The 13577-nt window shown below is 36.4% G+C and overlaps 1 protein-coding gene across 5 annotated transcripts in view; it reads right to left on the reverse strand.

The window, feature by feature from the left end:
- The window catches only part of DMXL1 (Dmx like 1), a 135210-nt gene that overhangs the window by 98169 nt on the left and 23464 nt on the right, over nucleotides 1-13577 (reverse strand). For all 5 annotated transcript variants that reach the window (XM_078067597.1, XM_036123783.2, XM_036123786.2 and 2 more), the window contains exons 5-8: nucleotides 10521-10653; nucleotides 6258-6324; nucleotides 4948-5126; nucleotides 601-790 (exon numbers count right to left, since the gene is read on the reverse strand). In XM_078067597.1, the coding sequence (XP_077923723.1) occupies nucleotides 601-790; nucleotides 4948-5126; nucleotides 6258-6324; nucleotides 10521-10653 (569 nt within the window). The remainder of the gene's footprint in view (nucleotides 1-600; nucleotides 791-4947; nucleotides 5127-6257; nucleotides 6325-10520; nucleotides 10654-13577) is intronic.

Below are 13577 nucleotides of genomic sequence, written 5' to 3' on the forward strand. Positions count from 1 at the left end.
AGATTGAGCCCCTGGTCGGGCTCCATGCTGGGCATGGAGCCTGCTGAGGATTCTCTCTCTCCCTATCCCTCTGCACCCTGCCCCACCATACTCTCTCGCTCTCTCAAAAACAAAACAAAAACAAAAATAAAAAACCCACAAAAAACAAACAAAACAAAAAACTTCAAGTTCCAGAAGGTTCTAAAGATAACAAATATAGAACAGAATCTGATAAAACTATTCAAATCATTCCTGTAATTATGACAGGACAAAACACCCCAACCTCTAAACAAAGTAAAAATATAAATTATTTTTACAGTCAAATCTTTACATTTTCAGATTTTCATTTGTTATTTTAGCTAAGTGTAATCTTCCTTTTGTTACCATCAGTTAACCTAAGATTAACTTCATAATTATAAGTAGTTTTATGCTCTGAAATACTTCAGCATATTTTTTGAACCACATAAAATAGAAAGTTTTCTGAGAATTGTTTTTCTAATATATATTTTTTCATAACTAACCATATAATTTTGAATATTAATTAGGATGAATGTTACAAAATAGGCAATGTACAAAACGTTTTAAAACTTGTAGGAAATAACATCTAACAAAAACACTTACATCTAAAGCATTTTGAACTCGTTCTTTACTGGAAGCATTTCTTCTGAAGTTATTTGTTAAATTAATTGGTTCCGCCCAATGGTTGCAGTCACCTCCATATAGCAAACAATCATTTGGTAAAAATGTCTCTACCCAAAGACGACATACATTATCTTTGCAGCAAGTCAACAATACATTACATACAGAAGCCCTGAGGAATAAAAAGATTTTAGAGGCAAAAATATAAATCTCACACAGTATAACATTCTACAGTGCTTCTGTAATTAATTATATGCCCACAACAAAGGTACCGATGACGAAAATGTCAATATACATTTATGCAATGTATTTAGTCAAACCCATTAAAATTGAGTGGGTATTTGATTTCATCACAGCAAATACCTGCTAACCCATTTCTTTTCTGCCTAGAATTTGGTAGTTCTTGTTTTAAGAATCTAAGATTCTTCTTACAGCCAAAGAACAAAGACTGAAACAATGCCATAATCCTTCAGTTAATAAGCAAGGAAAAAACCTACATCTTCTTTTAAAATATTCTGATTTACTCAGTGGATGGTTACCATTCGGATTTCTTCATAATGCTTCGTTTTTACTTTCTGTAAAGCTACACACACACTAGTCAGTAACAAGTTACACTATTTAGTACACTTATTCTCTCCTTGCTTAACATTTGCAAAAAGCAGTGACTACATGAATAGAAAAATCATGATAAAATAATTACTAGCCACCTCCTTCCTTATTCTTGACTTCTAGTGAATTCAGTCTTTCCAGTCACAAAATAAAAGCAAGATCAATTACATACATATTAATAAAACCCATAAGCATCAGGAGCTCAAAGGTTGAATCTCCATCAACAAAGACTACCTTTTATTGGGTAACTCATCAAAAAAAAAAAGGAAAGAAAGAAAAAGAAGTCACAATATCCCGTAGTAGACACATATTCAAACATATCAGATTTAAAAAGAACAATCAGTACAAGGCTTCTATCAAATAACTCAGTAAGTTCAAGAAAAATAAAAAGGAAATAAAAATATTCTGTAGTAGTCACTTTGTTAAACATACCTGCTTGATTAAAAAAAGATCTCTAACAAAGGGGAAGAAAAAGGAAACCAGCATGTTTTGTGTGGGTTGCTCTCCCCTTCAGCTTCCCTCCTCTGCTCTCACCTCTCCCTTCCTCACCCCTTCCTCTGCCTACTCTCCTGACTTTCTTCCCTTCCCATTCACTCTCTGAGCCTCCCTCCCTCTGTGCTCTCCCCCCAAGTGCTGTTTCTCAGCCTCTCCAGGCCACTCTCCCTTTCCACCTCTCTCCACATGCTAGGGCCCCTTCTCCTTTCCTTTCTCAATCCTGTTTCTCCCTCCTTTCCCTACCCTCATGTCTTTCCCTCTGTCTTCACTTTTTCTCTGTCCCCTTCTGACTTCCTACCTCCTGCCTTCTCTCCGCATCTCTCTAGCACATTCACATACACACAGGCAGTGACAGGAGATTAGAAGTAGGCAATCAGAAAAAGAAGAAAATACATCAAAAGGCAATATGGAAAGCTGAAGGTTCACGGTGCCCATCTTTAACTGGCAGAAAGGGCAGACTTAGGAAGGAAGGGCAGAAGGTAGTAGACTGAAGGAATGAATAGACAGCAATCAGAAGAGGCAAAAGCAACAAAACAAGCAAGAAAGCAGCACAACGCGGAAGCCTGGAGAGGGCTCTGACCTGGGAGTGAGGGCAGCCCCAGGTGACTCTCCTCAGGATACTTACAATCAGTACAAGCAGCTCCCAGGTAATTTAAGGAGAGCAGGGAAGAAATACCCTGCTCTGTCTGAGGCATTTCTCTGGCAATACCTCCCTTCCTTACTTATCAGGGTACCCGATTTTGTCTTCAATGGCATATCATATTTAGGTATAACTGTTCCCTCCCTCAAAAGAAAGCTATAACCCTATGAAAGACAACCAGGTGATGGTAAGTGTGCAACACCTGTCCTATCTTGATGTAACAGGCTAAGATGGTTTTGAAACTAGCCATCTAGAACCAACTTTTCGGATGTTTTGGGGAGGGTATAACAAACCTCCCAATTTATCCTACATTCATCAGTGTTAAACTAGTGAAGAAGTATATGCTCATTACAAACACTTCCCCATTCTTCTCTCTCGAGCAGTGGTACCTTGCACCAAGTATTACCATTTGGCTAAGTACCTTAATTTTATGCGAAAAACAAAGCACCTGTACAGCCCAGTCAAAACGCCGTATCAGAAAGAGCAATGGTTTTGGATTTTGACAGGATCTCCGTCATTCTCATGAGAAAGGGTCAGCCTTCCCACCATATACCTGCGGGCAGCTGGTAAAGCAAAAATGAAACCTAGAAGAGCTCGGGGAGATTAGCTGTTTTTTTTTTTTTTAAAGATTTTATTTATTTGACAGAGACACAGCGAGAGAGGGAACACAAGCAGGGGGAGTGGGAGAGGGAGAAGCAGGCTTCCCGCCGAGCAGGGAGCCCGACGCGGGGCTCGATCCCAGGACCCTGGGATCATGACCTGAGCCGAAGGCAGACGCTTAACACGCTTAACGACCGAGCCACCCAGGCGCCCCGAGATTAGCTGGTTCTTAAAGGACATGGACCAAAAGTAAAATTCTTGAGACCTCTACAAGATACTCTATCAAACAGAAAATTCTAGTTCTATACCACAGTTCCTTATGCTGCAGAACTTAGTTGGCAGTGATAAAATGAACACAGCCAGGAACAGAACTGGTACGTCTCACTGGTGTTATCAGGCATTTGTAACCGCCCAGTGTAAGGCATCTACTTCTGCCTCCACTGTGATCACCTGTACCAATCCTGCGTGAACTAGGTCAGGAACAGATGTGACTGTCCTCTCTCAAAAGAGACAATACTTCATAAATCTCTGTTTTAGTACTCTTGTGGTCTAACCACGTGCAAATGAAAACACTTGCCTGTATCAGAAGAAATCAACCTCTGAAATAATGTAATCTTCATGGTTTGCGAGGACAGTTACTTTTATTGGGGCCATTTACAACTTTTAAAAGAATTAACATATGCCACAGCTCATTATATTCTAAACAGATTTTTATATATGTGGGCAATGACCTCAGGGGTACTGGAGCAATCATTCTCAAAGTGAAGCAGGCTTTTGCTAACAATAGATTGTCCACACCACTCTCCCTTAGCCTGAAGACTCAGGCACATCCTCCTAACAACAGAACCATTACTGTTCCTACGGTGTCCTACTCCTATGCTTTATTGGACTGGCAGGCTGGGGTAGGAAGAACAGTACCTATGGTACCAGAAAAAGCTCAAAAAAAATCAGGTAACAAGGATGGAAACATGTCATTCTACATCTGTCTCAGCCCATACAGTGTACAACACCAAGAGCAAACCATAATCTAAACTACAGACTTTTAGGTGCTGATGTGTTGATGCAGGTTCATCAATTATAACAAATACACCACTCTGGGGGAGGCTATCTATGCATGTGTTAGTGCAAGGGATATATGGGAAATCTCTACCTTGCCCTCAATTTTGCTGTGGACCTTAAACTATTCTTTAAAAATCAGTCTTAATACACATTTTGTAAAAAAATTTGGATATACTCTGCTGGCTCAAAAGAGCAAAACTAAAGTCAACAAATGACCCAGCTGTCCTACTAAATATCAGTGACAAAAGGTTAAGGGAAAAACCGTACTGCTCCATGGTGTGGCCAAATTGAAAATGGCCATGAAACAAAAAGCAATTTCTACCTACACTTAAGAAACAGGTCTCTGTGCCTTACTAAGTATAGGCAAAAATTCAACGGGATATCAGGTCTTGCAAGGGTCACAGGAAAGAAAGGAGGTATTGAGAGGTGCGCATGCGCATGCATGTATAGGTTAACTAATACCTAGTTCAGGGCATAGTAATCTATTACCACACTCTCTTTTCCACAAAGATGTTGGATACAGTTAGAGAAATGTTTGAGGCCTCATGGTATATCTTCTCAATAAAGCAGTTAAAAACAAAAAGGAAACCAGAGGAGATACACAGAGAAGGTACCAGATTAGGGAGTGAAATATGAAAAATTCCACACAAATAGCAATATGGGCAATGACTAAGAGACGAAAGCATAGGACACCTAACAAAGAGAAGGATAAAGACATCGAAGATGGAGGTAAAGTACCCTTTCACATGGCTCTCCTCTGAGGTGTCAATCACAGCTGACCCCTGGCTAGACATCTGCAGGCCAAGGACTATCTAATATTACTAAAATCTTCAGAGGCAAAAGTCCTACAGCTATTTAAAGTGAGAAGAGCAGTCAATGTCAAAATGACATTCTCTTAATACAGACAAAATGACTAAATCGCTGACCTAGGCATGTATTTGCTTGTTTTACGCCAGGAAAATCCATTTACAGCTCGAGGATGGGCCAGATATACAAAGGAAAAGTCCATTTCTCCTTGGGATTGTTTTTCTGAACTTTTATCCGGAGAGGTAACAGCTGTCCGCCAGTTTTCTACATTATACCATACCTTTAAAAGACAGTCATCCTAATAAAAAAAAAAAAAGAAAAATATCCACATCAGAATTAAATTAAAGATTCAGTCAAACAGCAAAGGTAAGAATTTTCTCCGCAATCACAGAAATTTAGGGATGGGAGGAATGGTGGGGCACGGAGGAAATGAGAAGAAAATCTCTAATTCTGATACTTTTCTATCAGCATTCCATAATTGTGCTTTGAGAATTAAAGTGTGTGAATGTATACTTTGCAAGGAATGGATCAAGGAAAATGCTAGTTATCATACAGTATGCTAAATGGAGTCACTGAGAAGACTGATAGATGAAGGGTTCGTCTTCCCACTTAGCCAAATATCAAACAAGAAAGCATTACCACCAGCAGGCTTATGAAGACTGCTAATCTTTGAAAACAAGAGTTTTCATGAAGTATCAAATGAATGTTCAAAGAAAATGTTGAAGATGATAATAACGAGTTAATAGCTACTACTATATAAAACATTCTAAGTATAATTAAATAATAATTAAAATATAAAATAATAAAAATAATGTAATAAAAATATCCTAAGTATAATTAAAACAGCATCTCTTAATTTGGGGAGTAAGGGAAAACAAGGGGACTAGAACGTACCAGGTTCTGCTTTTAAGCTATAATTGCATTCCCATGCTTAACGTCAATCTTCTCTCCTAACAAAAACCTCCCTGAGGATTTAGGGTATCTCACACCCTCCCTCTACAGAAAGCTACGATCCATGAGAACAATTAACTTCATACAATCAGTTGTAAGTGAACCATTCGGTGAACCAATGACTACAAATAAATAATTTCAAGGAAATATACTGTTCTGACATGAGCAGGTAGAAACATGAAAATGGTTACAAATGTCCTCCTAGAAAGTCTGTAAATCCTTATATTTGCTCAAAAAGATTAACCACTTGACCAAAATCAAAAAGCTGGTAAATGGCAGATTTATATCCAGATATACCTTTAAGTCTATGTTTCAATTATACCATATTGCCTTTTAACACAATAATATTTAGCCAATTTTTGCTATTTAACATTTTAATAGAAAATATTTTCAATGTAAATAAATTAAAAGAATGAAGCCAGTTCATGTTTTTGATTTGTCAAAATAAACCAACAGCAACAGCATTTTCACAAATTACCTTCCCAGCAGTGGCAAAAAATTCTCCATCTGGTGAAAATTTCATTAAATGAATTTGGGAAGCAGTTCTGTAAATCAAACAGGTAAGAAATAATTTTTAAGGAAAATCAGAGAGAATTCAATATTACTTCTATAAACTATGTTCAGCAACTTGCTTCAAATAATGGAAAATTTTGTGATAACACAAGTTTCAAATTCAATTTTAAGTATATCTCATAAATATACAATGAAAAGTATAAATGTTTAAGTTAAATATAAAAATTATTTTTATGTGAAATTATCTATGTATAAGAATCATGCAAGAATGACTGGTATCATCAGTCTTTAAAGCTTAGGACAAAGAATCATAGCTCTCATTGCCTTAGAATATGAGAAAGAGAAAGGTTTCATTTTTCAGTTTGGAAATCTAATTTCCAAAGCCCTGAGATATCTATACTCTAACATACATTTTCATGGACAATAAATCAAGATTTTGAAATGAATTCTCCCTTAAGGTAGCATTTACCTAATTAAGGATTATGTGTGGGTTACTGGGGGACTTGCAAGCAGGCTGGAGTCAGCCTGTCAGCTTGACCTATACACTTGGTGCACACTTGCCTTTTTCTTCTTCAAGGAGCTTTGGCTCTTGTCCCTTCATTGCCTTCCTATCTGGCTACCCGTATATGCTGATCTCAAGACCACCTACACTATCGCTGCTTTCCATTTCGTGCTTAGATAAATTCGTTTTAAATTTATTTGTAAAGGAGGCCAAAGAGGAATTCTGTCACAGTTCATTCCAAATTAAAATAACTTCTAGGAAACAAACTGAGGGCTGCTGGAGGAGAGATGGGTCGGGGGATGGGATAACTGGGGGATGGGCATTAAGGAGGGCACTTGATGGAATGAGCACTGGGTGTTACAGGCAACTGATGAATCACTAAACTCTACCTCTGAAACTAATTAAAAAAATAACTTATCTTCTTGATTTTAAATGCAATAAATATGTAATAGAAAATATCGATACAAAGGTATGAAAAGAAGAAAATGAAATCATCAGTTTCACCTATACCACAACACCCATTCCCAGGCAAAACCACTGCTAACATTTTAACACACAGACTTCCAGACCCGGCTCTCCACCCTCTCTTCTCTATCTACTTTCTGTGGTAGGATATAGGGGAGGAGGGGACGGAAAGTGAGGTCATATTTACAATTTGCTTTGTAATATTTATTTTAAAGTATGTAACGAACATGTTTGCATATCAAGTATATAGGTCTGTATTATTTTACTGGCTATGCTATTCCATTACAGATATATGCAATGCCTTAAAATAATTTATTTAACTACTCACTGCTATTTTCTCATTGTTGCTGCTACAAAAAAAGTGGTGCGGTGAACACCCTTGTATATGCATTTTTATGCATCTGCTTAATTCTAAGGATATTCTTAAATACTTAAAAGTGCCTGATCTCCATGACAATCCTTTCCATGACCGTGACCTCTGTCTCCAGGTCTTCTCAAAACAGCAGCTTAAGGCAGGTCCTTTTAAAGGGGAAATCAGTCCTCAGTGCTCCCTCAGCTCAAAATCCTCAAAAGCTTCCCAACTCGGAATAAAAGGCAAACGCCTCACAATAACCTCTCAGCGACCTCTGCTCCAGCCACAAGCTACACCACCCTGCACACCCTGACGGGAGAGTCTGTGCTTGAGGTTCCTTCTGCCTACAACATCCTTCTCCCAGAGATCCCCGCACATGGCTTGCTCCCTCACTTCCTTCAAGTCTACACTCAGAAGTCACCTCTACTCTTCTTCCCCTTACCGTACTTACTTTTCTCTAGCATACTACTGATCTTCATCTAACATATACAGAAAGTGTTTTAAACGCATCACAACAGGAATGTGATCAAACCCGATGTTTCAATGTGTTCCGATTAGTGTAATCATCAGCTGCTCCTAAATTGAAACCCGAGTGCCATGGCTTTTCTGCTTAATTAACCATCTCAAATAAATAGTATGTCTAGTCCAAGTTACTACTGTGGACTCAGATCTTGATTTAACTTAAGATTCTTCCCCTCTCCCAAATGCATGAAACACATTTCAAATTCTCAGTTTGCCCAGAAGCACTGCGGTGAAGGCGATATAACACTTTGCTCCTTCCTCTCTACAAGCTTACACGAAAGGCTCCAGAGCAAAGACAACTCTTGCTAAAGAATTTTCTTTGCAAAATCCTATTCCCTCTCTATATGTTAACCCTTTTTAAAACCCATATGATCTAGCTGAGAGGTGCAAAATACATGGAACCGGCTGCTCTGAAACCTCCTTTCTAAACTCTCTACCAGGTCTGCCTTACTCTCACTTTGGTATCCGATGTATTTTATTACTGTTTCATATAAAACTGACTCAAGAAGAACGGCATTTAACTTTGTCATACAGGTTTACTGGTTTATAGTCTCTCTCTCCCTGCCTGGTCAATGCTATATTCTAAGCACTTTTACCACTGCCTGAAACATGATAAACATTCAGCAAATATTTGCTGCACGAATGAATGAATCTTGGAGTTAGTATCTCAAGGGTATAAAAAAAAAATTAAGTCTGTCGATTCATACTTCCAAATTGCTCTACAGAAAAATACCAATTGCATTCCCTTATTAACAGGATATAAAAGTACCTCACTCACTAATAATGGATATTATTCATCCTATTCTTTCTGGATATTTTGCACTTCTTGATTTTGAGTGAGGTCCATCAACTCTTAATTTGTTATTATTTATATGTACTATCATTTACAATTTTTCTCTTCATTGTCCATTTTTGTTTACCATGTTTTTTTTCTAGTTAATTTTTAAGACCTCCTTTTAAAAAAGGCATTAACTCCAAATTGCAAATATTTCCCAACTTTTTAGTTTCCCTGCTTTACAGGAATTTTTATTGATATGGTCACACCTACTGATGTTTTCCTTTCCCTTCCTTTCAGTTTCTAGTTCTGGCATTGTACCTAGAAAGTCTTTCCCTAATCTGAGGCAGCATTTTTCATGCAGTAGTGATAGAACATAAACCAAATGTTAAATTTCCTAGTAGCCACATTTTTAAAAAGTAAAAAGAAACAGGTGAAATTATTTTATTTAAGGGGAGCCTGGGTGGCTCAATTGGTTAAGCGTCTGCCTTCGGCTCAGGTCATGATCCTGGAGTCCTGGGGATCCAGCCCAGAGCCTGTGCTCAGTGAGGGAGCCTGCTTCTCCCTCTCGCTCTGCCCTTCCCACCGCTCTTGCGCACGCTCGCCTCTCTCAATCACTCTCTCAAATAAAATCTTAAAAAAATAATAAATTATTTTATTTAAGCTAATATATCAAAAATATTACCATTTCAACATATAATCAATTAAAAAAATAACTATATTTTAAATTGTTTTCCTTTAAGTTCTTGAAATCCAGTGTGTGTTGTATACTATGGCACATCTTAATTCAGACTGGCCACATTTCAAGTGGTATGTCACTAGTTGCTACCATGATGGACACTGCAATTCTAAATTACAAAAATTTACCTGTATTTTCTTCTAGTTATTTGTTTCATTGTATAGAAATTCAATGTTTCCTTCTTTTGACACTTATTGTGGTGTCAGGTATGAAACAGACTCTAATTTCATTTTCTTCTCCACAGAGATACCAAGTTTGTCCCATGATGTAAAATGACACTACTTATATACGAAATCTCCCTGTGTAACTGTGTCTAATCCCGGACCCTAATCTGTTCCTACATCAAAAACAAACTGCTTGACCAGCTCTAGCTTTAGAAATCATTTTACTATGCTATCTTCATTTTTTTATTTCTTTCAATTTCCCTGATTTTCCCATATTTAACCTTTTAAAAGAAATTTAAAACCATGCTCAAAAGTAGAAATTCCAATGGAATTTTGACAAGGATTATGTTCAATCTATAAAGTAACTTGGGAAAAATACACTTCTTCACAAAAGGAAAACTTCTAGTCAAAAGCATGGGAAGTGTCTCTGTCTCCTTTTGTGTAATTCAGCAAGTTTCTATTTAACGATAATCATACAGGCTTAACAAGTTTCTTATGTATCCTTCCAGGTGTTTTACTCAACAATTAAAAAAAATTGAATCTGTAGAACATGGGAAATAGTGCATCCTCTGTATATAAGAAAAGACCTATCACAGAATAAAAAATTAATACTTCCATGTTAGTGTAGTTTTACACAAACTAAAAGGCATTTATAATAAAACCCACCATGAACAGGTTTATCACTTTAATCCCCTAATTAATTGCTTACTTGCAATGCCAAATGCATCTCCAGTCCCCCAAATTAAGATCTGATTTATCTGGATTTTCATCTTCAGACGGCTTCTCCAAGTTAGCATTGGACCACAGTTGCAAACAGCTAGAACCAGTTAAAAGACGATTGCCTAAAAATATATATATATTATTCACCATTTATTATTTAGGTATTTAATTAGTGAGTTAAGTCACATGGTCAAGAGTTTCATATAATACTATAAAAATAACACAACTTCTAAGAAAAGTTAAATAACAAAAGATTTGGGGGAGAGGGAAGGAGGTTGTATTTTAATTTTGTTGGAGCAGCTTGGGAAAAAAGGGAATAGGTCATATAATCTCTGCTTTAACAAACATTTAATGAGCATCCTCTTTGTACCACGCACTGCACTAGCCACTGGGAGGGATACAATGACAAATGAAGTGCTGTCCTTTTGCATGACGACTTCACATTCTGGTAGAGACATGTAAAGAGAGACGTGAAGTCATGAAAGTTCAAATATATCCCCAAGAATGATTCATAATCTGGTTTATGGCTACAGAATAAAGTGCACAGTAGACTTGGAAAAAGAAGTAAGGTTGGAAAAGTTTCTGGGGTCAGACTATAAAGCATTTTTGAAGTTTATAAGGAATTTGGGCTCTGTTATAGATAGTTGGGAGCTTTAAGTGTGTGGGGGTTACATAAGTGGATCTGTATTTTAGAACAAGGGGTCTGAACTGGGGTGGGGGGATATCAAAAGATGGACCTGAAGAGGCCTGTAAACCTCCCTCTGCTGAGATAATATGCAAAAGTTATCTGTATAGCATGTGTATTTTTCTAGAGAGGTAATCCAAAATTTTCACCATGCTTTCAAAGGCTCCAGTACACAAAGAAAGGTAAAGATTCTTTTTTAAAAATTAAGACTAGAGATAGATGAGATTAGGGAAAACAAAAACACAGGGAAATCTGGTTAACTGACTACAACACACAAAGGAAATCATGAGGATCTGAATCAAATATGAAAATAAGAAGCAAGAATTTGAAAGCCATTTCAAAAGCAGAATTTTCAAGGCTTGACACCAACTAAAAAAGAGGAGATACAAGAGGCTTCAAGGACAGATTTCAACTTATGACTTGGGTAACTGAGGAGAAGGCTGTGTTGTCATCCCAACAAAAACAAGAAAGGAAGAGACATATCTGTGGTCAAAAAGTTCAAAATAAGTAAGGCATTCACTTTGGCAATTAAGGACTGTGGATTTGTGTCTCTCTGGAAAGATCACTTTATTTCAAAAGTGGGTCTGTGACAAAACACAAATGTAGATCAGAAATCCCTGTGTCTAAATCCCAAATAAGTCACTTAATTAGTCATGTGAATTTGATCTAGTGGGACAAACTCTGAGCCTCCATTTTCTTCTCATCTATAAAATCAGAAGTGTGTATAGAGTTGCTGTAATGATTAGCTATAATATGTATTACCCATCTAGCACAGGCTAGGCACTTAGCAGAAGCTCAATAAATAGTAGCAACTAGATAGAAAGTCTCATGAACAGCTAGAAAGCACCAATGAGACATTCCATTTACATTCGGTTATTATTACACTGTTTAGTATAACAACACAAGTTTTCTTTTTTTAAGTTGAGATATAATTTACATATAACATGGTATTCATTTCAGATGTACAACATAATGATCTGATTTTGCATATACTGCAAAAAGGTCAGCACAGTAAAATCTAGTTAACATCCATCACCACACACTGGTTACAACTTTTTTTCTTGTGATGCAAGAACTTTTAAGATCTACTCTCTTAGCAACTTTCAAATATACAATTAAGTATTGTTAACTATGGTCACCATGCTGTACATTACATCCACAGGACTTATTTATTTTATAACTGGAATTTTGTGCCTTTTAACCCCCGTTCTTCATGTATTTCATCCACTCCTCGTTCCTGCCTCTGGCAACTGCCAATCTTACCGTTGTATTCATGAGTTCGGTTTTTACAAATTTTCTTTAACATAAACTGAAGCTCAACTTAAGGTATACCATGAAGGATTAAGAAATTAATACAGAATACAAAATGATTAATCCCAGTTATGAAATGATACAAAAATAGCTAACGTATGGTACATTGACTTGAACACAAAGGGCAGAGGTATGAATAATAAAGTAGGGAAATAAAGCATAAAAAGTCTTAAAGAGAAAAATCTTATGATTTAAGCCAGATGTGGTAGTGGATCAGGAGCAAACACAAAGGCACTAGATCAATTTAGTAGCATCATCTGAAAAAATTTCTTTATATCCCAATACCTGGCATATAGTTAAGTATCGATCAAAACCACAATACTAATACTTCACTTAAAATATTTAAAATCTGTTTATAAATAAAGTTCACTTGCAAAAATAATATACTAATTGCTTCCAAATATTTATTACAACAATAACCCATTTCTTAACCAAACCATTAAATTTTAAACTTTTTGATTATAGAAAGAAAAATAATAAACTTTTATGTGAATTTTAACTTAATCATAATAAAGAGAAAATGGTCATAAGCTGTTGTCAAGTCATTACTAGTTAGGAAAATAGGTAATTATCTTTTGATACAACTCTGTAATGATGACAGAGGAATTTAACATTAATACTATCCTCCAAAGCATTATTACTGGGAGACCAAAGGTACAAAATTTCCAAGCAACTATTATGTTATTATTAAAGAAATACCACTTAATTCTAATATGAAATGTTTTTATTGCAGTTATAAATACGACACTTCAAGTAGCTAGTTCACTTGCTAACACTATGTTTTTTTAAATAGGGCTCTTATCATTTACCAAGTACTTTCAAATACACTGACATATCTGATCATTAAAAACTTAGCTTGTGAAATAGATACTACCTTAATTTACAAGTGAATTAACCATTCTTGATCTGTTAAGTAACTTCTTCATGATCATAAAACTTATAGTCAAATATATGAACACCTATTGGAAGCCTAATATAATGGCCCCTCAAAGATAAAGAAAATGCTGAATAAACTAGAATCTCAGCCCTTGTCTAATCAAAAATTTAAAC

The sequence above is a fragment of the Halichoerus grypus genome, chromosome 2 (assembly GCF_964656455.1).
Source record: "Halichoerus grypus chromosome 2, mHalGry1.hap1.1, whole genome shotgun sequence".
In the NCBI taxonomy this organism is placed as follows: Eukaryota; Metazoa; Chordata; class Mammalia; order Carnivora; family Phocidae; genus Halichoerus; species Halichoerus grypus.